Source organism: Dermacentor andersoni, chromosome 6 (genome assembly GCF_023375885.2).
Source record: "Dermacentor andersoni chromosome 6, qqDerAnde1_hic_scaffold, whole genome shotgun sequence".
In the NCBI taxonomy this organism is placed as follows: Eukaryota; Metazoa; Arthropoda; class Arachnida; order Ixodida; family Ixodidae; genus Dermacentor; species Dermacentor andersoni.
Window position 1 is genome coordinate 115,499,915 of NC_092819.1, and position 25,557 is coordinate 115,525,471.

Consider the following 25,557-nt stretch of genomic DNA (forward strand, 5'->3'; position numbering starts at 1 on the left):
CGACGTACTCCGTACTGCGATCGTCGTTGTCACTCACCGCACCGACGCCTAAAAGCTCGAACTTCTGTGAAGTCGCACACTTCTTTGTCAAGGAAGACTTCATGTTGTGTGCACATTCTTCACGCTCTGCACACTCAGGCTCCGTGTAAAACGATGTGTCGATGCGATGCACACGCGAACTTGGTCCAGCTGCACCCACCGGCGATGCCGAAGTTGACGGTCTCGAGGAGCTTGAAGCAGCCATGTTGAACCACAGTGCTGTGGCTTGCGACAACACCGAAGTTCTCAAGAAGCTTGGAACAGTGGCGTCGATCCGTGGTACAATAGCTCGCGGTAACACCAAATTTGACGATCCTGGATGAGTTTGGCGCAGCAGCCCTAGAGGACCGTGGTACTGCGGCTTGCAACATCAAAGTGGCCGTTCTCGGTGAGCCCGGCGCAGTGGTGTCGATAGGTAGTACTGTGGCTTGCAATGACACCGAAGATGCCGTAGTTGTTTTCGACGATGCAGTTATCTTGTTCCAAGCACGTCTCCCTTTGCGGAACACTTTCTGCATGCTTGATTTCAAACGCGAGTCCTGCCCCATCAGAATAACGGCACAAAAACGTACGCACGGCACGGCAGCCTGGCTAATAAACGTAGTAACGAAAGTGCAAGCTAAAAGGGAGCGAATTAACAATGAAAATGTTTACATAAACAATGCGAGAAGAAGCTGTGGGGCACGAAACACTGCACAACAAGAGAAGCCTTGTGCGCACGCAGACAACGCGAAGACACCACACCATCAACACGCGGCCGCGCCGGCTCGAGAAGGAGAGGAGGAGCGCGCCAGGGCCACTCGGAGGGCTGCACCTCGGAGAAGCGTGCGGTTCGCCCAATCAGCGTCGCTTTTTCCGAATTTCATCCCTCGGAAACGTCACCGATGCCGTCGCTCACAGCAGGCCTTCGTCATGTTGAAAGGCGCCAAAATAAAGTACGGGAAACCAGCTTTCAAACGAAATCAAGATGGCGGCGATCGCCCTGCTTTGTCTGGAGCTTTGGCGGCTGGAAATTAGGGCAAATTTTCGAGCTGGGCCTTCAATTCCAGCCCACCGTTGCTTACAAATTGCCATTTTTTTAATACTTCGAGAAGGAATTGACCAATAATATTTTGTGGGGTAATACTTTGGACAATGAAGAATTCAGAATTGTGATTTTTGAATATTGGCATTTTTTGCATATTTTGTGATTTCAAGACCTGCTTTGCCCCTTAAGTGAACAAGACCCCGAGCCACTCAAATACCTTTGTTGAAAAAGAGCTCTATGTTTCCATCCGCTATGCCTTCGCGGTCGTAAAATGTTTCGTTCTCCACAAGAAACATTAAAATGCAGCATGGCGGCACAGTTACATTCTCATCAATGACGCGCAGTGAAGCAAGATGTCGTTCCTCCGATTCTTCCACAGGTATAGCTTGTTTTGTCGAGAAAGACACACTGGACCTACGAAGATTAATTATGGCGCTGTTAGCTTATAGAAAATCTATTCCCAATATAAGTTCCCGTGAACATTCTGGCAGTACAATAGAAATGTAAGTGAAGCCTTTTATCGTAAGTCTTGCAGTGCATCGGCCAAGGGGCGTAATAAGATGACTGCCTGCTGTGCGTATATGCGGTCCAGTCCACTGCGTCACAACTTTTTTTGAGGTGCTTCGCCATCTTGAAGCTTATTACCAAATAATCAGCGCCGGTGTGGACTAAGGCATTCAGCTTGCATCCGTCTATTATCAACCACAAATCTGGTGTAATCGTTTCGTTCCTGCACCTGTTTACTGGAATTATCTCATCACACTGGAATCGTGTTGGAGGATCTTCGTAATTCTGGTTATCAGCGACCTCACCTCCACAGGTTGCATGCTTCAGTTTTCCTGGTGTGGGCTTGGTGAAGGATGCCTACTCACTCTTGGAGACGCGCATGGGCTAGGTGATCGCTAGTGCATGGGCGATGGTTACCGTGGTTGATGTTGGCGAGGAGTAATGGGGCTCTGGCATGTGGAGAAGTATTCTTCGATTTCTGCTGGCCGTTCACCGTTTTGGGGGCGTGGTGCACTTAAGGGAAAACCCCTTAATCCAGCTTGACGGTACGGGCAGAACCAATACAGGTGACCTGCTTCTCCGCAGTGAAAACACAGAAGCTTGCACTCGTGGTCACGCCAGATGTCACTCTTCCGGGGCCTTTGTTCCACAAAACGATGTGCACTACATGCTGAAGGCAGATAGGCAGCCAGTGGTTCCAACTGACGAGGTGCACTGCGTACTGTCGGCAGGTAGGGAACGGTCGTCGCAACTGCTCCACTACTCTGTACCGTGTGTTGCCTGAGTACGCCGGCGTCTTTTTGGTGGTCATTGCTTCGTGTCTGCACTCGGCGACTGTGCGCAGTGGGTTGCGGACGAGAACTGTGAAAAATTCATGCTTTACTCCACGCATGAGGAGGCGCAGCTTCTTATCTTCACTCATGTTTGGATCAGCACACTTGAACAGGCAGGACATGTCCTCGAGGTACATCGCCACATTCTCGTTTGTGAGCTGGTTCTTAGCTTGAAGTGCAATTTCCGCCTTTTCTTTACGATTCGTGCTGGCGTATGTTGCTAGCAGTTGTCGTCGAAATTCCTTCCAAGAGGACAAAGATGGTTCGAGGTTTTCATACCACATTTCTGCGAAGTCCTCCAAAGCGAAATATACGTTACGGAGCTTCTGTCTCTCATTCCATTCATTATAGCTCACCACTGTTTTGAACAGTTCCAACCAGTCTTTCACGTCTACGAATGGGTCGCCATGGAATGTTGGGGGCTTGCGAGGTTGGCTTACAACCAGCTGTGCGAGAGCTACCTGGCTAGTCATTGTAGCCGCGTCCGTTTTCCGAGTTTCTCTTGGCAAGAAGAGAGGAGGGCTGAATTCGGGCTAGTCACGTCGAAGATGGCGGCTGGTCCACTGGTGCACAGGTGTGAGTTCTACGGGATGGACTCGCTGGTGGTCAGGGCTACACTGACTTTCGTTTGTGGGGCTTCCGCTCATACCCAGCGCCTCCACCAGAAATGTGACGATGTTGAGGAACACAGGTTAACAAAACAACAATATTTAGCAGAAGGGTTGAAATCCGGGCCAGTTGGCACATAATTGAAGGAAAAAAAACCAGTCAAAATATACACAGTACAAGAAGAGAGGTTCACACCACAACAATCTCTTCTTGTCCTTTGGGTTTTTTGACTGGTTTTTTTCCTTCAACGATATTTATTAAGGGCGAACTTGTGCCCGCAACTAAAAGTCACTGTGGTCGTGAAGAAATCCCCGGCAGTCGTGTTCTAAAATTGGCCTCAAACTGTCTTCTTTCTTCTCGCGTGATACCTTGTGCGCGTGGCGCATGCGAGCCGGGTCCAACCGGCTACCCGTGCCATGAAGATCGCTGCCTGTTGCTGCTGAACAACACCACAGTACGGCGTGGACAGTGTCCAATACGATGGGCGCGCAACTTGAATGTGACCAAGTTGTCATGGCAGTATGAATGTGTTGTCGTTGCCCTGCACCCTTCAGACATTATATCACATTTCCTTACACCCATTCTTTTTCTTACGTTTTCTGTTCTCTGTGCAAAACGACTGAATAGGTGCACACTGTACCATCCCTTTATTTCAGAAGTTCCGTGCACCCAATTGGCCGGGCTGGCGTGTAAAACACTATTCGATCAATGAAATGATAGCATGGCTGTAAATTTCCATGTCCACATGCTAAAAACTGCAGCTCACTTCCATGTATACTGAGTAGGTATCGATTGCATGATCACTCTCTGCCAGCTTTTACGAGCTGCTACTTTGCTGTCACAGCTGCCCAGTTATGACAACTTGTCGCACACGCGACCACATAAACTAGTTTTGAATAGATAATTCTTTTTGCCAATACAGTCGACTCCCGTTAATACAAAGCTCACGGGGACCGCAAAAAACTTCGTATCAAACGAACTTCCAATTAAGCACAAAGCACAAAAACCGCACTTTATTGGTAGCGAAATTGAGTATTTTTCCTAAGAAAAATAGTCGGTCATCTTGCTCTGTGTCTTCTTGCCGAATCGCGCTGCTGAAAGCAAGTTCTGCAGGCTGTAGATGTGCCGGAACGCTTCTTCCGCGTTACCTTCAGCGGCAAGGAAGCGCTTCGCGAGAGCAAGGCCCGCAGCTGCATCGGCAGCCTTAGGTGGCGGCTCGTCTTCAATGTCATAGTCGCTTTCCTGGGGCCGAATAATCTCCACAATCTCTTTATCCGTTAGTGCACCGCACGTTTCGACCGCCTTGTCTACGGGGACGTAATATTCAAAATTGACGTCCCCGAGAGCATCACCAAAATCAGTGCTGTCAAGCTCGCTTGTTGACGCTTCCTCCGATGAAATTGCAGAGGCATCCTCCGAAGAAGCTGTCACAAAACCGCAAGCCCTGAAGCAGTTTGCGATTGTTTCTTGCTTCACACGATCCCATGCTCGCGCTAACATGTGAATGGCACTGAGCAGGCTCACCTCGTATTTTGCCGAATTATTCATGCACAAAATCATACGCTCGAGGAGGTGCCGCCTGTACAGGACCTTAACATTCTTGATGATGTCTTGGTCCATTGGCTGCAAAACAGCTGTTGTGTTTGCAGGCACAAATGCGAGGCGGATTGCACTTAAGGCTGGCACATTCACGGGAGCACTGCAGTGATCCACAAGGAACAACACCTTGCGGTTCGAAGAAGCAAACTCGTGGTCCAATTTTGTTATCCAGCTCTCGAAGATTTTGGCCGTCATCCACGCTTTCTTGTTCGATTCATAGTCCACAGGCAACGTCTTTATGCCTTTAAAACACCTCGGCTTGGCGGCTTTCTTGATCACAAGTAAGCGACATCGTTCCGTGCCAGTCATGTTTGCCGCGATCAGCACCGACACCCTCTCCTTGCTGCGTTTGCCCCCAGCACAGTCGTCGTCCTTGAATGTCAGGGTATTCTCTGGTAGAAGCCGATAGAAGAGTGCAGTCTCATCTGCATTGAAGATGTCTTCCGGTTTGTATTCGCCGAGATATTCACGCAGCTTTCCGTCCTTCCACGTGGCGCATGTTTCCTGGTTAACGGACGCTTTTTCACCACACACGCTCTTAAAGACCAGGTCATGGCGATCTTTAAAGCGCGTCAGCCATCCATCTGACGAAACAAAGTCATCAATCCCCAACATTCTTGCTAGCGTTCGGGCGTTCATCGCAACGATGTCTCCGCTGAGAGGAAGTTTGTTGCTCTGGGCCTCGCTAATCCAAACCTGCAGAGCCTTCTCCAACTCTGGGTAAGCGCCGGTGCGCATTCGCTTCCGAGACGTCTTGAACTTGTCGTTCTCAAATGCGTCCATTATTGTGCGCTTGTTCTTGATGTAGTTTGAGAGCGTGTTCGGCTTGATCCCGTACTTCCGCGCTATGTCTTGTTTAGCGGCACCTCCCTTCTCAACTTCCTTCAAAACCTCGACTTTCGTTGCCAGGTCGAGCGTGCAATAAGAGCCACGGTTTGCCATGGCTATCAGCTGTGCGACTATGTACAGTCAATTCCGAAGCGTAGGATCACCCGCGGAACAACCTAGCCAACGAGCTACACGCACAAAGGCCCTCAACCAACACACGCCACAGCACACACCTCGACATACGCTGCGTGCACCTATGGCATCCGCGTGGCCTCTGCGATCAGCTCTGGCGACGCGCGGCAGCTGCTTCGCCGCCGGAGCTGATCGCAGAGGCTACGGCAGCCGTAGCAATGAATAATCACGCCGCTCCAAGAAGGGCGGCGTTGCGGATGGCTACGATGGCGAAGACACCAACGCGGAACACGGAGCTGTTGCAGCACTTGAAAAAATTGCACATTCTACCAAAGAATGACGGTCACCTCGAGGATCCCGGCTGAAAATTAACTTCCAATTAAACAATATTACTGGATGAGGACTTCGAATTATCGAGCGATTCCTTCCATAGGATTACATGCAATACTGACGAGACCAGCACTTCACTTCTAATTAACCGAAAATTCCAATAAAGCGGCTTCGAATTATCGGGAGTCGACTGTACGCTACTCGAATGTGTTCATACGCTACTCTACCTTGTGTTTACGGGTGGCATTGAAGAAATACAATACATCTCGTTTCCCATTTCTCCCAGCTTGCGATCATCAGACATGGGAAAAGCACATGTTATTTATTCACATTGTTGAAAGACAGTTTGTTATTTGGAGATTAATTTAAAAAGTTAACACACTACATTAGAATAGGCACAAGAATTACAGCATGCCTTTATGACACTGCAGCCATTTATAATCAGCTTCAGTTGCAGCTGTGCACTTCGCTTCTCATTATGAGACTTATTCAGACCCATGGTGTAGGAGTCCATTCATGTGACGATGTAAAAAACCAATCAACTTCATGGTTAATACCTTCCAATGTTCACCACAACCAACACCACCGGTCCAGACTGACCCACCTGGAAGAAATCGGCAGTCGCCTTTTCCCGTCCTTCCCTCCAATCTTCGTCTTTCTCTCCCACTTTTCCATCTTTCCTGTCTTCTCTTCACTTCTTATTACTTCCGTATTTTCTGGCGGCAAGCGTTAACCGTGTGTAATATATCCAGTCTTGGGTATATATGTATTAGGTTATAGCGGCGATGCATGGCTGGCGCCCAACCTAGTAGCGTCCCCGAGTTGGGTTTGGTGGTGGGTGGCTACCATCGCCGCCAAATTTTCCGGTGTTTACATGGCATACGCTCCCCCCCCCCCCCCTCCAAGATTGCCCTCAAAAACGAGGGCACACCGAAACAACATTTCACTTCCTATTAAAACCAAACCATGACACCTTGCCAAAGTTCCATGTCCTTCACAGTGAAGGCAACACAAGTGTTGGAAAACTGTTGCCTTTCTTGTTATCCAAATGCCTATCAAACACGATTGGATCAGGCTACAAAGCATCAAAGATGGCAAGTGGAGACCTCCTCCTCGAACTGACAAAGAAAGATCAAGTCGAAAAAATCTGAACTCACAAGTATCGGTGACATAAATGTCACAATCTCCCCGCATCGCACGCTCAACACCAGCAGAGGAGTTAAATCAGAAGAAGATTTCTTGAACCTCAGTGACGAAGAGCTCCTTGAAGGATTCCAGGAGCAAAATGTAATCAAGGTACAAAGGATAACACTTCGACGAAACGACCAACAGATTCCCACAAAACACGTAATACTCAAATTTGGTTCTAGTACTGTGCAAAGTTCAGTCGACGCAGCCTAACGTCCGACCATACATACCCAACCTGAGGCAGTGCTTCAAGTGTCAGAGGTTCGGACATGCATCACAATCATGCAGAGCAAAGGAAACATGCGCGAAGTGTAGTGCCAACGACCATTCATCTGACAACTGCAATGCTCCCGCACAATGTGTCAATGGCAAGGGCTATCATCCAGCTTACCCATGGAGCTGCCCTTGCTGGAAAAGAGAAGAAATAATCGCAATAACTGTAAAGGAAAAGATCTTATTCTATGAAGTCGGGAAAAGGCTAGGGCACTTAGCTCAAGTAAGTGGTGCCAGTGTGACGCTGCAGGGGGCAGCGCCACACCGGTCTCGGGAGTCTACAGCGTCCACTTCCGGTACTCCTGTAGAAACTCCAACCGCCCCCTTGGTGGCTGCAGCCAGTGCTGCTCCATCATCATCGAAGACGGGCCGGCAGACAACAGTGCCGCAGGGCCCGAAGTTGAACTGTACCCTACGGCCCGAGACGCGCGTCTCGGCGCCTGGCTCTCGATCATCCAGTGCCTCGGAAAAGGCGATGGAGGTCTATCCGAAAACGCCGGCGTCATTGATGCCAAAAGAACCGTGCTTCTTATAGCACTCCCAGAAGGAGAAACATATTGTAACTCCGCTGAGGAGTTAAGATAACCTGAACGGTTACCGCCCTGCATGAGAGTACTGAGCTTTTTAATACACGTCATGTACAACTTGTAAGCTCACACCCATAAGTTTCTTTTTCAATTCCAAAAGGTGGCTTTTATTATTCATTGGAATTGCAGAGGCCTAATTCACTATCTAGATAACATCAAAGACATCATAAATAAGTTATCACCAGTAGCATTTTGCCCCCAAGAAACGAGCCTAGCACCCAAACATACACATTTTCTTAAAGGTTTTACTGTCGTAAGAAAAGATCACTGGCACTCCAGTCGTCTATCAGGAGGTGTCGCTATTGTCGTCCAAGGTGGCATCCCCACACGGAACGTTTTATTAAATACTCCGTACGAGGCAGTAGCTGTCACCGTTTTGTCATTTAAGACTTTCACCATCTGTTCGTTGTCCATTCCTCCTTATAGCCATTTCACAACTCGAGATCTTGAAAATTTATTTGACCGTCTGCCGGAGCCTTTTGTTTTAGTTGGAGATTTTAATGCTAATTGCACTCTTTGGGGCAGCGATAAGAATGACCAAAGAGGACAACTTATCGAAGATTTTATTTTGGCTAACAACATCTGTCTTTTGAATTACAGGTGCGCCAACTCATTTTTCGCCGAGTTCACCTACCTTTAGCTGCATTGATTTAGCATTCTGCTCTCCCGACATTTAACCGATTTTAAATGGGATGTACTGGAGACATCATATGGCAGTGATCATCTACCTGCTATAATCAACCTCACCTCAACGCTACCCATTATATCACACAAACTGCGCCATTGGAAACTACAAATGGCAGACTGGTCTGTTTTCACAGAAAGTGCCAGGCTGGTGGAGCTTACTTTAACAGACTTAAGCATTGATGAAGTTAATGAAAAATTTGCTAACTGTATTATTTCTGCAGCTGAAAAGGCCATTCCACAATCTTCTGGCGTTGTTCGGAAAAAGCTGAATCCTTGATGGACACATGATTGCACTGTAGCAAAAAAGCAGCAAAATAAGGCCTGGGGAATCTTACGCAGGTACCCACCATATAACAACTTTCTGAATTTCAAGCAAGCCAAAGTGCGATATATTCGGAGACAGGCGGAAAATTTGTCTTGGAAGAAATATATATCTACAATTAATAGCACCGTCACATCCAAAAGAATGGGGGGACAGGTCAGGAAGATGAAGGGGGACTACTTATCATACACGATACCCATACTTAAACCTTCAGGCACTCAGACAACACTACAAGAACAAGCTAATATACTTGGGGAACATTTCTATAACGTCTCTAGCTCGGCTAATTATTCAAACGCGTTCTTAAAATACAAACTGTCAGCAGAAAAGGAGAAGCTACCAACTGCTTGTATGTGAAGGGATGAATACGACTCTCCATCCACGTTACAAGAACTTAACAGGGTTCTTTGTGCTGGCAAAAAAACTGCAGTAGGTCCTGACTGGATCCATTATTCCATGCTTGCATACCTGTCCCCAGCATCCGTAGATGCTCTTTTTATATTTTTCAACAAAGTATTTGAATCTGGAATCATGCCAAAAGGTTGGAAAAACTACAATAGTTGTGCCTTTTTTAAAGACAAGTAAATCCCCCACATGCCCAAGCAGCTTTTGACCCATTGCCCTGACAAGCTGTTTGGCGAAATTGTACGAAAGTGTCGTAAATTGAAAATTAACCTTCCCACTTGATATACGGAACATTATTGATTTTCATCAGTGCGGGTATAAAAAAAGGTGTTCAACGACGGACCACTTTGTCCGACTTGAACACGAAATATGGGAAGCATTCTTACACACACAGCGCTGCCTCGCAGTGTTCTTCGATCTGGGAAAAGTGTATGACACCACGTGGAGGATCGGAATATTGTGTGACCTCGCTGCGTTAGGAATCCGTGGCAAAATGCTAAACTGTCTCGCTGATTTTATGTCCAATAGAACTTTCCAAATCCGTCTACGCACTGTGCTCTAGCGCACATTTATTCAGGAAAACGGCGTGCCTTAAGGTTGTGGACTAAGCACAACACTCTTTATAGTAAAAATGAACTCTGTTAACAAAATAATTCCCCCCTCTGTTATGCACTCCATATAAGTCGATGATCTGCAAATAGCGTGCCGCGCCTCAAACTTACCAACATGTGAAAGGCAGCTCCAGACAACAATAATTAAAGTAATGGAGTGGGCTGAGAAAAATGGCTTCCACTTCTCTGCTCAAAAAACTGTTACAGCGCTATTCTCGCAAAAATGAGGATTGTACTTAGACCCGGTTTTAAAATTGCATGATGTCACACTGCCAGTAAAACAGAAATATAAATTTTTGGGGGTAATCTTTGACAAACCTAAACTTCCTAGCCCACATTAAAACACTAAAGATTAAAGCAAATATAGCATTAAATATCCTCAATGTTTTATCTCATAAGCACTAGGGTTCCGACCGAACATGTCTTCTACGTATTTACCGGTGTCTTGTGCGTAGCCTTTTAGACTATGACTCCGTGGTTTATGGCTCAGCCAGACAGTCCTACATCCGACGACTTGACCCAGTACATAACCTTGGACTGCAACTAGCAAGTGGTGCCTACAGAATGTCACCTATTCAAAGTTTATACGTTGAGCGTAATGAACCCTCATTACAGCAGCGCAGAGCAATACTCACTCTCATACGTACTCAGAATTCAGTCATCACCGCAACACATATGCTCCAATATATTCACACAATGCAACTCACACTTACACTACACAAATAAACCGAACATGATTAGGCCACTTGTCCTACGGTATGAGCAATATTGTCGGGATTATGACATTTCTCATGAAGTCCTCCAGATTGCCGAAAAACCACAATGGTTGGCCCCGTGGTACGATTTCACACAGTCATGTGACTGGACGTTAACACATCTAAAGAAAAGAGAAACCCCACATGAACACATTATACAATAATTCCATGCACTTCAGGACAAATATGAAGATAACATGAAATATTACACTGATGGCTCTAAAACAAAAGAACACGTGGGTGTGGGGGCCGTAACGGAAAATTGGGAAACAAGTATTCGATTGCCACAACACGCCTCTGTTTTCACGGCCGAAGTTTCCGCTATATGGGTAGTTGTTAAAAAGATTATCACTGATAAACACAAAAATGCAGTCATATACACTGATTCTTTAAGCACGCTGAAGTCTCTACATCTGAAGTCTGAATAAGGTGTGAACCCCTTATTGTAGACATTTTAAACATAGTGGCACTTAACAAATACGGGAGGTCAGTTCGTTTCTGCTGGGTTCCAAGCCATGTTGTGAAACCGGGTAACGAAGCAGCTGATAGATGTGCATCGATGGCAGCATACAAAGAGATGACAAGTACAACACTTCCATATAAAGATAGCATCCTGCGATTAGAAAAGCCTTAACGGCAAAATGGCAATGCGAATGGGACCGTTATGCCTACAACAAGCTACATCTCACTAAACCCATTGTTGGCGAGTGGAAGTCATGTTATCATCAGGAGCGGTTCACCGAAGTAGTTTTATGCCGACTACGAATTGGGCACACACACCTCACACACAATTGTTTACTTACAAAAGAAGACACACCAACATGCGAGAAATATTAAGAGCCACTAACAGTTATGCACATATTACTGACATGAAACACAGACGAACACTTTTGCACAAGTTATATCAACTACACATACCTTTACACCCTGCTCTAATTTTAGGTGATGATCCGCTGGTCCCATTACGTGACGTCCGTAAATCTTTAGACAACACTGGATTTTTCCATAAAATATAGAATATTAACACAGCCTTTTCCTTTGTAAACTGGATTTTAAAACACCTCGTGTTTGGCGCAGCATAGCCTTAGCCGCTTTTGCGCCATAAAACCCAATTTAACTAACACCACCGGCGCTGCCCCTATTGATAACTACTAATACATCCATAATGCTGTCTCAATGTAGCTAACTCTTGCTAAAGCAGCGAGTGAAAATGTGTTCGTGTTCACTGATAAACACGAAAAGCTTCAGTGAATGGTAAAGAAGACCAGCGAAGTCACAAGATTTCGTGAAAATGTCAGCATTTAAGCACTTCCCATCTGAGGCAGGCAGCAGGAGCTGGTTCATGCATGCACTACACTTTGTTTTCAGTACACGCTTCCTTCCGACAAAGCCTGCCACATAATAAGTATGTATGGGCGGTCCAGCACAGTCTGAGAGCTGCTATCAAGCCAACCTTTGGCTTTTTCAAGATCTCCCTCTTTAAGCAACAAGTCAATCAACTGCTGCTGCTTGTATGATGTAGCAGTCTGGTCTACAACTCTCAAAAGCGAGCTTACAACTTACTCTTGAACGTTTGATCCAATGACGCTCTTGGCAAGATTGTAATAGGTAAGGCAATTAATGGCAATTAACACCGCTTTACGGAGCCGGAGTTTCTCGTGTCAAATATGCAGGCAGGTTGTGCAAAATCGTCGGAACTGCATTAGGGGCAAGCCTTGACGTTCCCCTTGGTATTCAAACTTCAACACCATTGATGGTATGCATGTAGTCTCTCGAAAGAAAGTGCAGTTCAAGGTGCAACTCGCGTCCAGCGGCTTGTCAAGCCAATGGAGGCTATATCCCCAAAGAAGTCGTCGTTCTTCCTCTTTCGGGGCATTAAAAAGAGATAACTTACAGCTTCATCGCGCACGCGCATATCCAGTTGTGCAACCTGGTGCATAACAATGGTTTAGATGCTGCTTTTTCAGCCGTCTCACGAGCATAAACAAGCACACGACACGGAAAAAGGCTTGCCAGCTATGCCGCAGAGCAAACTAAATGGGAAGAGTGGGTGATGACTGCGCCGCCACTACTTTCGCCACAAGCTTGGACAGGGGCAAGCAAAGAGTGAAGTTTTTCTTCCTCCGCCGGGTTCTTCTTTCTTCGTGTTTTCGTTCGTTCTCGGCTTTTCCTAAGCCGCTGCACTGTTCTGCTTTGGTATTCCGGGACTGAAGATGCTGGATGCCAACAATTTCAACTGAATTTATTTACAGGCAAACAATAGCGGTTACACTGAGTATATATTAAACAAGGAAACGAGTTCACATTAACGAATGCGGTTGAGCAAAGGCCTCGGGGCAGTACGTCGCTCCGATCGGGCATTTGACGAGATCGGTCCGTGGTCTCTCAAGTCTCAGACCACACTGGAACATATCAGTGTATACTAAACAAGGAAAACGGGTTCACATTTATTAATGCGGCTGAGCAAAGGCCTCGGAGCAGTAAATCAGTAACGCTTACGGCCCCAAGGAAACAGCCGTCGTCCTCAATGTCTTGGTCGGTAGTGTTGATAGGGGCGCGCGAGAGTGCGTCAGCATCTTCGTGTATGCGGCCTGACTTGTACACGATGGTCACGTCGTACTCCTGCAAACGTAGACTCCACCGTGCCAGTCATCCAGAAGGGTCTCGCAGATTTGCAAGCCAACATAACGAGTGATGATCGGTTACAACTTTGAATGGGCGGCCGTAGAGGCAAGGTCGAAATTTGGCCAGCGCCCATACAACGGCAAGACACTCTCCGTAGTGGTGTAGTTGGTCTCTGCACGCGATAGTGTGCGACTTGCGTAGGCGATCATTCTTTCAATACCTTCCTGCTGTTGTACAAGTACCGCGCCAAGACCAACGTTACTGGCGTCTGTATGAACTGTGTCCGCCTCCTCGTGAAAGTGGGCCAGAACTGGTGCTGACACCAGACGCTGTCGAAGTTCAGTGAAAGCAGTCTCTTGCTCTGAGGCCCAGACGAACGATACATCGTCCCTCGTGAGTCGAGTCAGCGGCTCCGCCATCTTCGAAAAATTTTCGATGAAACGCCGGTATTATGCGCAAAGGCCCAGGAAGCGTCGGACACCTTTCTTGTCAGTCGGTGTTGGAAATGTGGCTACAGCAGCAGTTTTCGCGGGATCGGGGCTAACGCCTTCCGCGCTGACCACGTGTCCCAGAAACATAAGCTCCTTGTAGCCGAAGTGACACTTCTGAGGCTTAAGGGTGAGGTTAGCCGATCGGATGGCTTCGAGAACTTGCCGCAGTCGTTTCAGGTGGTCGTCAGATGTCGCCGAAAAAACAACCACGTCGTCGAGGTAGACAAGGCAGGTTTGCCACTTCAGACCAGCGAGAACGGTGTCCATCATTCGCTGGAAAGTTGCTGGTGCCGAACAGAGCCCGAAAGGAAGTACCCTGAATTCGTAAAGGCCATCTGGAGTGACGAAAGCAGTTTTTTCGCGGTCTCGTTCATGTACCCTAATTTGCCAGTAACTGCTCTTTAGATCGAGAGACGAAAAATACTTAGCTCGCCGCAACCTGTCTAAAGAGTCATCGATACGTGTTAGCGGGTACACGTCCTTCTTGGTGACATCGTTGAGGCGTCGATAATCAACACAGAAACGAAGCGTTCCGTCTTTTTTCTTGACCAGAACGACCGGGGACGACCACGGACTGTGCGAAGGCTGAATGACACCATCATGTAGCATCTCCTTGACTTGAGCTTGAATTGCCTCACGTTCTTTCGGCGAGACACGATAAGGCTGTTGTTTGATGGGACGTGCGTCGGCGGATGTCGTGATTCGGTGCTTCGTGATTGGCGTTGGGCCCACCTTAGTAGACCGAGCGAAGCACGCGTGGAATTCGTTCAAGAGTTCCTGCAGTGCGCTCTTTTGGTAGTCCGTAAGCTCGGAGTCTACATCGATGTCTCTGAGTGAACCGTCGCATGTGTCCACTTCAGAAGCAAAGCACTCGACGATGTCCGTTGATGGCTCGGCGTAGGCGACGGCAGTGCCACGAAAAATGTGCCTATGCTCAAAGGTAAAGGTGGTAACGAGGACCGCTGTCTGGCTATCACGAAGTTCCACAAGGCTTCGCGCTACACAAATACCTTGGGCCAGCAACATAGAAATGTTGCCTTCTACAATGGCTTCACCGTCTTGTAGCTCGTCGGACTTGACCGGAACCATAACACTTGCACGCGGCGGTATCGTGATGCTGTCGTCCGAAACGCGAAGTGCGGATCTGTGTCCAACGGCGTCGGTCTGTGTTGTTGCCCTTTGCGTCGAGAAAGTGATGCAGCGCTCGCGGAGGTCAATAATGGCGCCATATTCCCGGAGAAAGTCCATCCCAAGAATTAAATCGCGGGAACACTCGCGTAGAACCAGACAAGTGGCGAGAAAAGCAGCACCGCGAATTTCTACTCTCGCCGTGCATAAGCCAAGCGGTGTGACGACGTGGCCACCTGCCGTACGAACTGGTGCCCCATTCCAGGGCAACGTAACTTTTTTCAGAACGCTCGCCAGTTTGCGACTAAGAATGGAGTAATCGGCGCCGGTATCTACAAGTGCACTCATTTTCTGCCGTCGATCAACACAGGTATGTCCAGTGAAATCTTGTTGGCGGGAACTGGTTCTGGCGTCGTCGTGTTCTCGTTCTGCGGTCGGCACGATACGAGGTCTTCAGCGCGTCTAGTATCAGCGGCTCCGTCTCGGAAGGTCGCTGACGTCAGTTTAACGGCGTGGACTTGGTGATCTCCCTTGCGTCGTCCTCGAAGTGGTATCACGAGCAGGGAAATATCGCCGCGGTGAGGGTGAGCGCGACTGCCGCTGCGATGTACCCGGCCTGCGCTGCTGTTCGATGAATTCTGCGATGTCGGGAGGCCTCTGGCCAAACCTAGGTCGACGCGAATCGATGGAAAAACCCCGCAGGCCGAGTCGTCGATAGGGGCACACCCGATACACATGACCAGCTTCGCCGCAGTGGTAGCACAGCGGTCGTCGGTCGGGTGTTCGCCAAACCTCTGATTTCCTCGCGGGTGTTCGGCGGTCGTCGAAGTACGGTAGCGGAGTTGTCGGAGCGGCTTGCGCCGATTGCAACGCGACTGGCGACGCAACATAAGTAGGTGCGAAAGCTTGGGCGGGGCTGAGTAACGTTTCTGCATAAGTCTTGCGCCGGGACTCACTTGGCAGAGGTGGCGCTTCACTGCTGGAAAGAGATGCCTGCAGTGCCTGCTGTACTTCGTTGCGTACGACGCTGGCGAGGGAGCTGACTGGCGGCGGCGACGTACCGTGGTGCTTCTGCAGCTTGTCGCGAACCACTGAGCGAATCAGCTCGCAAAGCAAGGCGACGTCGCACCCGAAGCCTACGGGCGTATCCGGAGTGCAGACGGAATTTACTTGTCGGTTGTACATGTTGTACATGTTCGACCGTTGCTGAAGCGTCTTCTCCATCGCGGTGGCTTCGGTGAGGAACTCCGCAACAGTCTTGGGCGTATTCCGAACAAGACCGCCAAAGAGCTGCTCCTTTACGCCTCTCATCAGATGACGCACCTTCTTCTCTTCCGACATGCTCGGATCGGCACGCTGAAACAGACGCGTCATGTCCTCCACGTACATCGTGACGCTCTCGTTGGGCTTTTGGACGCGTGACTGAAGGGCCCGTTCCGCTTTTTCTCGGCGATCGGGGCTGGAGTAAGTCTCCAGTAGCTTGCGCTGGAATTTAGGCCAGGATGACAGGGCACTTTCGCGGTTCACAAACCACGTGCGAGCACCATCCTGGAGGCTGAAGTAGACGTTCCTGAGTTTAGCGTTGTTGTCCCACTCGTTAAACGCAGCCACGCGCTCGAACTCCGCCAGTCAGTCTTCCACGTCTTCAAATATGTCGCCATGAAAAGCCGTCGGCACTCGGGGGTTCAGCAGCGTTAGGTAAGTCGGTGTCACCCTTTCCGTAGAAGTCGCAGTGGTCGTAGTCATCACTTTTTCCGGGAGGTTTCCAAATTCTGGGGCGAGGCCTCGGATTCGCCGGCTTGTGCGGTGAACTGGAGTCAACTCCAATTGTGCGAGGTTCTTGCTGCCCAGTGGGGTCTCCTGCATAAGTTGGATGTACCTAGCAAGCTCCACCAAATTGTCGCGTATACTCTGCTGAAGTATACACGCTGAATGGAGATCCAGGCGTTTTGTCGTTCACGAAACGTAACTGTTGACGCGCGATGCCGAGACGAACCTCGTTCTCTTCTTCTTTGGTCCCCTTGCTGTGCCACTGCATGTGGCAATATGACTCTGCCTAGGCACTACGGGGGAGAAGTTTCTTAGTGATCTGACGCGTGTTTTATGAGTTTGTCCCTAGGCGTGCCGGCATTGTGGAGTGGGGTCGAGTTTGTTTACTCTTGAACGCTGGCTGCCGACCCGGTGAAATAGGTGAAGCAGCAGGCACTGACGCCCTATTTGACGACTGCTGTGTTGGACAGACTGTCTGGCACCTGCGGCGCTCGTGGTCAGTCGTGCCGGATCATAGCTTTCTCACCCCTCGCGGCGATGTACTTACCTTGAAAATATTGTCACGTGGTGGTGACGTTGAAGAACACAGTAGCAATACTGTGAAGGACAAAACTAACTTTTATTAGGCGAACCTGTGCCCACAAAAATCTACACTTATAGCTCAAGGATAGCGGCGAACACGGTCGGCGATCGTCGAAAATCTGATCAGCGGGTCAAGCGCGTCGGCATTTATACAGCAGTCGTCGAATGTTCCAGACTAATGATTGGGACCCGCGTGTCTTCCACAAAGTTCTACACCATTCGCGTCAGGCGATGAAATCAGATAACACAAGGTTCGGCGACAACAGACAGCGTATAGAAGCACCGATAACTTTCCAGAAACTTCGGAAACATGCAGGCGCGCCACGCGCTGTGCGATAAAATGTTTAGGCGGTGAAACGTGTCGCCCGATAAAGACAAACAAGTACACGTGTCAATATCATCACAGATGTTTCTGTTGGAGCAGCAGGGGCCGTAGCAAAGGTCGGGTTGCATATATTGAAAATTTTGAAGGCACAGCGCCTTAATTAGAAACAGCGGTTGAACATGAGTGGTTGAAATGCTGCAGGTGACGCTGAATGCTCCTGCAACCGCTATAAGAACATGTTGCGCTACCCGAATGCCTCTTACGTAAGCCTAACCTAAGCTAACGTTAACCTAAGCAAGCATTGCCGAGACGCAAGGACAATAATCCTCACAGCTTAACCGCTGTGAGAATATGCCGCGCCACCCTAACGCCTTTTACGCTAACCTAAGGTAACCTAAGCTAACCTAACCTAACGGGGACGAGACAAAAAGCCAATAATTCTCACGGCGTGACATGAGGCAGTGGTGTTCAACCGCGGTTGCTAAGGCTCTGTGCGTTTATTTCACTCAAAGAGGAGCACTCAAAAATGCCCCTGAAGAGTGGAGAGCAGAATACGAAAAGCTTGCCAAGAGTGAAGATACTGCTGCAGGAGAGCAGGCCGGGCCTCTACTATGACCCCTACTGCTCTTCCGGAAAAATCAGTGATGTTTTTTGAAGCTAGAACACCGTAAGGGGCAAGAAAGGTTGAAGCCGGCATGACTGATTCGGCACCTGCGCCTCAGGCGTGATAGAGTCTGTCCGAAGTACCTTCAGATACAGCGATCACGATATGGCGCGTCCGGGCCCACTTCCTCACCGCGCGGGCATCCAGTGTCGGACTGTAAACTTGACCTCACTTCGTAATACCGGCATGCCTAGGAGACAAACTCGTACAACACGAGCACAGAAACTTCTACGTTGTGCCTAGACAAAGTTACATATTGAAGGAGCAAAAGCCCCAAGATTTTTTCACTCGCACCCGCTCTTACTCGCGCCTGTGCAGGAACGTCGGGCGCCATCGAAAGTTTCACGCCCGGCTGTACTTACTTGCAATTGTAAAAATGCGCACGGACGGGGCGCACCGCTGCGCCGCCTGCACGTACCACGTTTCTAGGTACTTTTTCGTCGAAATGCCACAGCACATGCCCGTAGATCCTTCTAGGTATTCGTTTTGCATCCCTGGCTGTGCCTAGGCGCGCATTCTGCTCGGTCCAGCCTGCATTCTCAGAGTTGGGACCAAAATTCAATGGCATCAAAATTGATGGCGCCACCATTGATGGTCGATATAGGTAAGTTTTAATTTTAAACGCGTAAGCACTTGTATGCTTTCCCAACGGCAAAACCATCCCGCCCTCTGTCCGTCGCATAATAACACGACCGCTTTCAAGATAGCACCCGCAGTAGCAAGCGAAATTGCCTTAGCGCTGCCTCTCGCTTCAACGCCAACGAAACGGCGAGAACACAGCGCTCACGGTGCTCTCAGCAAGCGCCTCACTCTGCCACTTGCGCAAATCGCTTTCAAGTTACGAGCGCGCTTCTCTCACACTAAGTAAGCGGCGAAAACACAGCATGCGAAGCTATGAGCAGTCGCGCACTCTTTGTGGGCATTGCAGATCGCTTTCAAAGTGCGGTCCACACGGTGATGCCATACAAAGCCGCCGCCTGAGTACATTCACGGTTTATTCACGCGGATGGATAAGGCGCTAAAGAGCGATTACGGCTTGTAATGATCGGAACGTCATCATCGCACCTGGGCCTCCACTTGCAGTAATCTACTTGTGTCATCAATGCTCCTTGCGCCGCCGTCGGGACCATGCAGTTTGTGTCGCCACTGCGCTGTCGTAAGTACTGGAGCACCCGGTCAAGTTACATAAATGACTCTGGGCTGCGTGGAGATGAGCTAGTGGCACAATGCTTACGTGACTTACGATGTTCTTGCGTGTTTCTTTTTTTTTTTTTGTTCCTGGATGTCCTGCGATAGTTTGTTTAATATGCGTCGTGTGTGGCGCTTGCCCCTTGCTATTGTTTCAGTTGGAAGAGAGAGAGTGATGTAAAGAAGGAAAGGACGCTTGATACTGCAGCGATCATATGGTTCTTATCACATCCCTTTATCCCCTTATCCGAACTGAAAAATTTCGTGTAGTGTTACTTCAGTTTCAGCACGCAACTTTTATTTCGAAATAGTCTAGGTGGCGTGTATTGAAAAACCTATGTGTTAGCGACAGCTGGCCGAGCTGATTGTGCGCCCATGCATAACATCTCCCTGGTCCCACCAAGTGCCTAGAAAGATCTAGGGCCCTCGCCGTGCTGCTTCGGGGGAAAAAGTACCTAGAAATGTAGTACACGCGAGTGGCACATGGCAGCGCAGCGGTCGAGCACTGGGCTTGCGCTTAAATAGAAACACGTGTCCGGGCAGGTGCAGGGGGTGCTCAGAGGAGAAACGCACTAGAGTTACTTATATGCTACCTTTGGTAACATATACAATAACTAGGCTAGAGCAAAGTGGGGTGACGTCAGAGGATAGGTGCGGGCGAGTGCGGAGGCCTTCTCCTAGTCTAGATGGTTCTGGCTTAGCCCGCTGCATGAAGTTTCCGGTTTTGTTATCTGCTGTTGCCGGGAAGCGTGCGCTGCTGTGCGTTGACCGGCGTGGACACTATCGTCAGTTTCGCGGTCCTCGATAGCTGTGTGCTTGCGCTGCGAGGCGTTTCAGCTGTTTCACGACTCGCACCGCTCGTGCATCGCGAATTGGTGCAAAAATACCTTAAAAACAAGCCCTGCAAGGCTCTCCCAGGTGCCTAAAGATAGGCGAGCGCGCAGACCCAAGGACATCAGAAGGCGCATGTACACGAACACGGCCCTGTGCATGCGTATGTTCCGCGAGTCTCCGGACGTCGTTGCGCCTTGATTGTGCTACACTTCCCTCTTACCAGTAGAGAAACCTGACAAATTGATGCTCCTTATCATTGTCACCTGGTTTATGACTTGTGTTTTTCTGTGCCAAGTCTTATTGTGCAACTTCAGTAACTCGCCCAGCTTTCCATTCCGCCCTCTGCCTTTTCTGTGTGGCACCGTTCTACAAACCTACTAAGAGCTGAAAAATTACTGTTCGTGTTGATGTATTATCTCGGTAATTACCGATGGGAAAACCGCGCGAAAACCTTCATGTGTAGCCATGATACGTTTTTTTTTTTTTGTGGAAAGCATGAGCATTGCAAGTGTCCTATATGCAGATTCCTGCACTTCGTGTTTGTTACTCAAAGGAGTGCCCAGTAGGTATGACTTTGTGCCTTAAGTGACGTAAATCTACTGCTGAGCATTGCATTCTGGGTAAAGTGGTGATTTCGGCTTATTTTGCTTGGTCTTTGTTTGAGGAATAGGCCTTTCTGCAAATGTTTTCTATGTGCTGCTGGAAAAGCCGACTACCTTCTTCTCCTCTTGCCACTGTTACTCAAGTTGTGGCCAAGTGCCAAAAATGTGATGTGTATTTCCGTTTTTGTACAATGCTATCTTTTGCCATGTCTTTTTCATTTTGTTCAGTAATAATGAAGATGTCACGCATTTCATATACTTTTGTGCAGATATATAAATGAGTTATTCTTTGTTAGCTTTTTGGTGTGGCTGTCAACAAAACAATCTTATCATTTTATTATTTTTTAGGTATTTTGAGTGCCATTGTTCTTGCCATTACCATTTAATTTTCACTTTCTTCAGTTGTAATAACTATGTCATGCACGTCGTCCAGATTTTTGCAATGTCTCAGTGAGTATATCGGAAGCTCTTCTACACTTTGGTCTTAGGGCATTATATAATTTTTATGTTTCTACATAAAATGGCTTTCGCGTTTTCTTGAGTTAGATCTTTAAAAATTTCACTGTGAACTTTTGTGTTGTTTAGTAGTCATGTACATGTCATGCATTTTTCACCTTTGTTCATTTTCTGAGCGTGTACGTATCATGCCAAGTTATGCGAAAATCTGTTTTCGGAAACTGCAGTCAATAAAACGAGGCCAAAGATCTGTTGTGTTGCTAGTGTAGTTTATTTAAGTTTTGGCACACGCTGGCGTAATCAAAGTACGGAAAAGACTGCGTGCGTGCAAACGCATAAAGAGCCCACGGCGCACCACGCGCCAGTTCACAAACAATGCCAATGCCTGGCAAGCACGCGCGCGCGCGAAGAAAAAAAAATAAAATAAAAGTATGCACCACGGACAGGCGAAAAGAAAGCAAAAGTGAACGTGCGCGGCGCACGAGGAAGGGTGCAAAGGGAGCGGGGCGGGTCGGCATAATAAAAACAAAAAGAACAAACAAAGCGGTAGGGTGATTTTGAAGCAAGGTTTGGGTACGGGCTAGTTGCTATTCTATGGTATCAATCGTCACTTACAGCGCATACATAGACGAGGGACGAAAAGGACGACGAAGACAAGCGCTGTCTTCGTCGTCCTTTTTGTCCCTCGTCTATGTATGCGCTGTAAGTGACGGTAGGGTGAGGAGGCGCCGCGCTCCTACTGTTCGTGTTGCCATGCCAACGTAAACAATAGTGTGTGCCGCCGATTTTCTAAAGTATCGCCCACATGTTAGGGCCGTAACTGAACGTAGCGCTAGCGTCGGAAGAGCGTCTGCAATAAAAAAAGCCAATGGCAGCCATGCGGAGATTCACCCCTGAGGTTGAGGCTTTAAACGATGCTTTTGTAGAAGAAATGTAGAAGTCACAGACGCGGCCGCCGTCCACGCCCCCTTGTGCTGCACGATGTCGGTTCAAGTTAGCCGACCCCCAAACTTCAAATTTCCAGTTCGCCCACCCCTGAATTTCAAGTTGGCCCGTGCAGAATTTCAAGTTGGCCCACGCGGAATTTTCATTTAGCCCACCCCTTAATTTCAAGTTGGCCTACCCCAAATATTCAGTTGGCCCAACTCCAAATTTCAGTTTGACCCACCCCCAAATTTCAAGTTGAGCCACTGCCAAATTTAGGTAGGCCCAACCCCAAATTTAAGTTGCACCACCGCCAAAGTTTAACTTAGTTCACCCCGTATTTCTGTTGGCTGACTTCGACATGTCAGTTGGCCCAGCCACAAAATTTATTTGACCCACCCCTACTATAGGTTTTCCCATGTATTTTTTATGGGGCCCTCTCCATCACTAACAATAAATCTAATCTGATCATATAGGTATTCCCTCTGACCAATCATTTTAGTTTTAATTGTTCCTTATCGCTTATAATGCTACCAATTATCTATTTTCATACTATTATAACATTGAAATGTCTTCGTAAATTACTCCGCTTTGTGCAGATACAAGCAAGATTGTGCAGCTCGCATGACATTTTACTGGGGTACTCGCCAAAGAATGCTTACGAATTAAAATATGGGCATCTTGGGAAAGGTGAAACCGCTGGAAAAGTCAGGACAACACTAAGTTAAATATAAAAGAGAACATAAGATAAAAACCATAACGTTCACAGGGCGGCTAAATTTCGAGACAAATAAATTGACTGTAGGATTAGTTCAGCTGATACCTTATGGTGTGGAATAAGGCAAGAATTGTCGATAAGTGTTGGGAGGTCCTGCGGCCAGCGCCCGCGAACTGTCGCGCGGCTTCACATATAAGCGAGGTGCCTGGTCGCCAGGCGTTACAGGGCGAGTCGGATCTGAAATTCGGGACTCGGTCTCCATCACATTAAATACAATGCACTCTACAGTGTCATCCTTCGATGGCTGGTACCTCATTCTGGGGCAATGATGATGCGAACAAATTATCTCATGTGCGAACTGTCGCCTTCCTCGAACTACCAGCATTCCTTAATGATGTCCTTGACAGTCGCACAGGCCTCGAACACAAATAAGTATGAGCAGTACTGCGCGCGACCTTTGCGTATATCTGCTAGGCTGCATTGCGGCTATATTATAAAGGCGGAACGGCAACAGGGACTTCAGGAACTCGCTTCAGGAACTCTTTTCATGAACTCGCTGCTGAATACATGCCATGTCGTTAACGAGGACTCTCGAATTTAGAACCAAGTCCTGGCAGAGTCTCCTAACGAAAAATAGGCGTGGCGCAACTTCTCTTCAGGATTTCACTTGTAGGCTCACACTCTGGAATGTCTCGAGCCTGGTCTCTCGGTCTTTCGACGAAGCTCCACGGAAGGTAGGTGGCTCCCTGGGTTGCTGAAGCGCTACCATTGATTGCGATGCTGTTGCTGTCATCGTTGCTGCTGACTTGTAGATCTTTATGCTTCGCTTAGGCAGAAGACCGTGCTCCAGGGGCTAGTTTTGTGGTCTGAGGCTTGCTCAGTGATCCGGGGCGACGCTGGTGTTGTCTTCTGGTTTGGCGCTTGACACGCAGCATTGCGGGGGCGTCGAGTACATAAAAGCAAAAGCACCTCTACCATCTAGTAGTGACGGTCAAAAATACAGCAGCAAAACTGTGAATGACGAAATTATTGTCAATGTTATTTGTGCACCACTTGTAACGAGGTCTGGGGGACGACAGACAGAAGTGTAAATTTTCAACTGGTTGTAATGGTAGGAAGTCAAGTGGTTTATCTTCACATATAAATGGGACGTAACAAGAAATACATAATAAGATATGCATGTGCAATTAGCAAGAGCGACTTTCACACGTGCAATAGCAAGATAAATTCTAAATAGCAATAAGTGTAAAATTATTCGCGTGTTCCTTGACGTATTGTGCCTTCTAATCCCTTTTCGATAGACAGTCGGGATAGTCTGCGACCAGTGGGAAATTGGGGCGGAGGGTATCAGTGCGCCGTCCTGCGTACATTACTATTATGATCTCGAAGCCTATCGTTCAGGCATTGGCCTGTTTGGCCAGTGCACTTTTCCCCACAGTCAATGTAATTTTTCTCGCTCATACAAGACCAACCATTACCCTTCTAAGAAGAAAATAACATTTTATTGTGCGAACTTGGGTGCCCACAAAAGCAAGTTACGCTCAAAGCAGAGCGACAGCGTCGGCATTTATATATCACTCGTCGGAAGTTCCAGCGTAACCGCTGGTGCTCGCGTTCTTTCCAGTAACTACTACACACTTCCTGTCGATCAGATTACACAAGGTTCCTCGGGAGTATACACAACAGGTAGAATCGACGATAACATTCTAGTGAATTCGATATAATGCAGGTGCATTTTGCACAGAGCGATAACGTTTAACACGTGCTAGCCTTTGAAATGCGGCGACCGTATGAAGATAAACGAGTACGCGTGTCAATATTTTACGAGACGACAGCAGACGCAGTAAAGATCAGCGACCTTGGTTTTAACAACAGACGCATGTTTCGTAAGATTGCGGCACTTTGCATTAATATGGTGAAGGCTGCATTTGACCAACTTTCCAGATAGCAATTACTCGCGTGTTGCTTGATGTATTGCGCCTTCTAATCCCCATTTCGATAGAAAGTCGAGTAAGTCTGCGACCGGTGGCAGAGTAGGGTGGAGGGTACCAATGGTATTTTTTTCCTAGGACACACACGTAACCGTCAAGAGAAAGGGATGATAGTGCTGTATTGAGTTCTGACAAGAACAAGCGTACGTTGCAACAAGGGGGCCGCTAAACAGACAGTACAACTATTGAAAGCTCAGTTGAGCATAGTCGTAAGGTAACCACTTAAGCTTGTAAATATTAAAGTGGTATTTTTGATTGCAGTGTTTTGGGTGCAGGAGATATTAAGATGGATGGCAGTGAAACCATTACCGGTTTCAAGAAAAAAAAATACTTCCAGACGATGGTGAACTGGCGACGCTCATATTTAGACAAGTTTTTTAACGTCAATCGGAATATCGGCGTGAACGAGACGGGCGTCTTCAGCCTTTCTAGCCAGCGCCGTTCCGTTCCGTTTTCAGGCAAACTTTATTCCTTTTCCCCTTTCTTCTTATGCGGTGCTGACGAAAGAAATTCCGGTTGGCGCGCGT

At 48.1% G+C, this 25,557-nt stretch overlaps 1 protein-coding gene across 1 annotated transcript; it reads right to left on the reverse strand.

Annotated features, from left to right (window-relative positions):
- Window positions 1–4,056: 4,056 nt before the first annotated feature.
- Window positions 4,057–5,631, reverse strand: LOC126522208 (tigger transposable element-derived protein 4-like). The gene has a single exon (XM_050170944.2). It carries the CDS (start codon window positions 5,554–5,556, stop codon window positions 4,057–4,059), a length of 1,500 nt encoding a protein of 499 aa, XP_050026901.1. The 5' UTR covers window positions 5,557–5,631.
- Between the last annotated feature and the right edge of the window lie 19,926 nt (window positions 5,632–25,557).

Coding starts and splice junctions, on each gene's coding strand:
- LOC126522208 (XM_050170944.2), bottom strand. CDS start 5,556: ATGGCAAACCGTGGCTCTTATTGCACGCTCGACCTGGCAACGAAAGTC.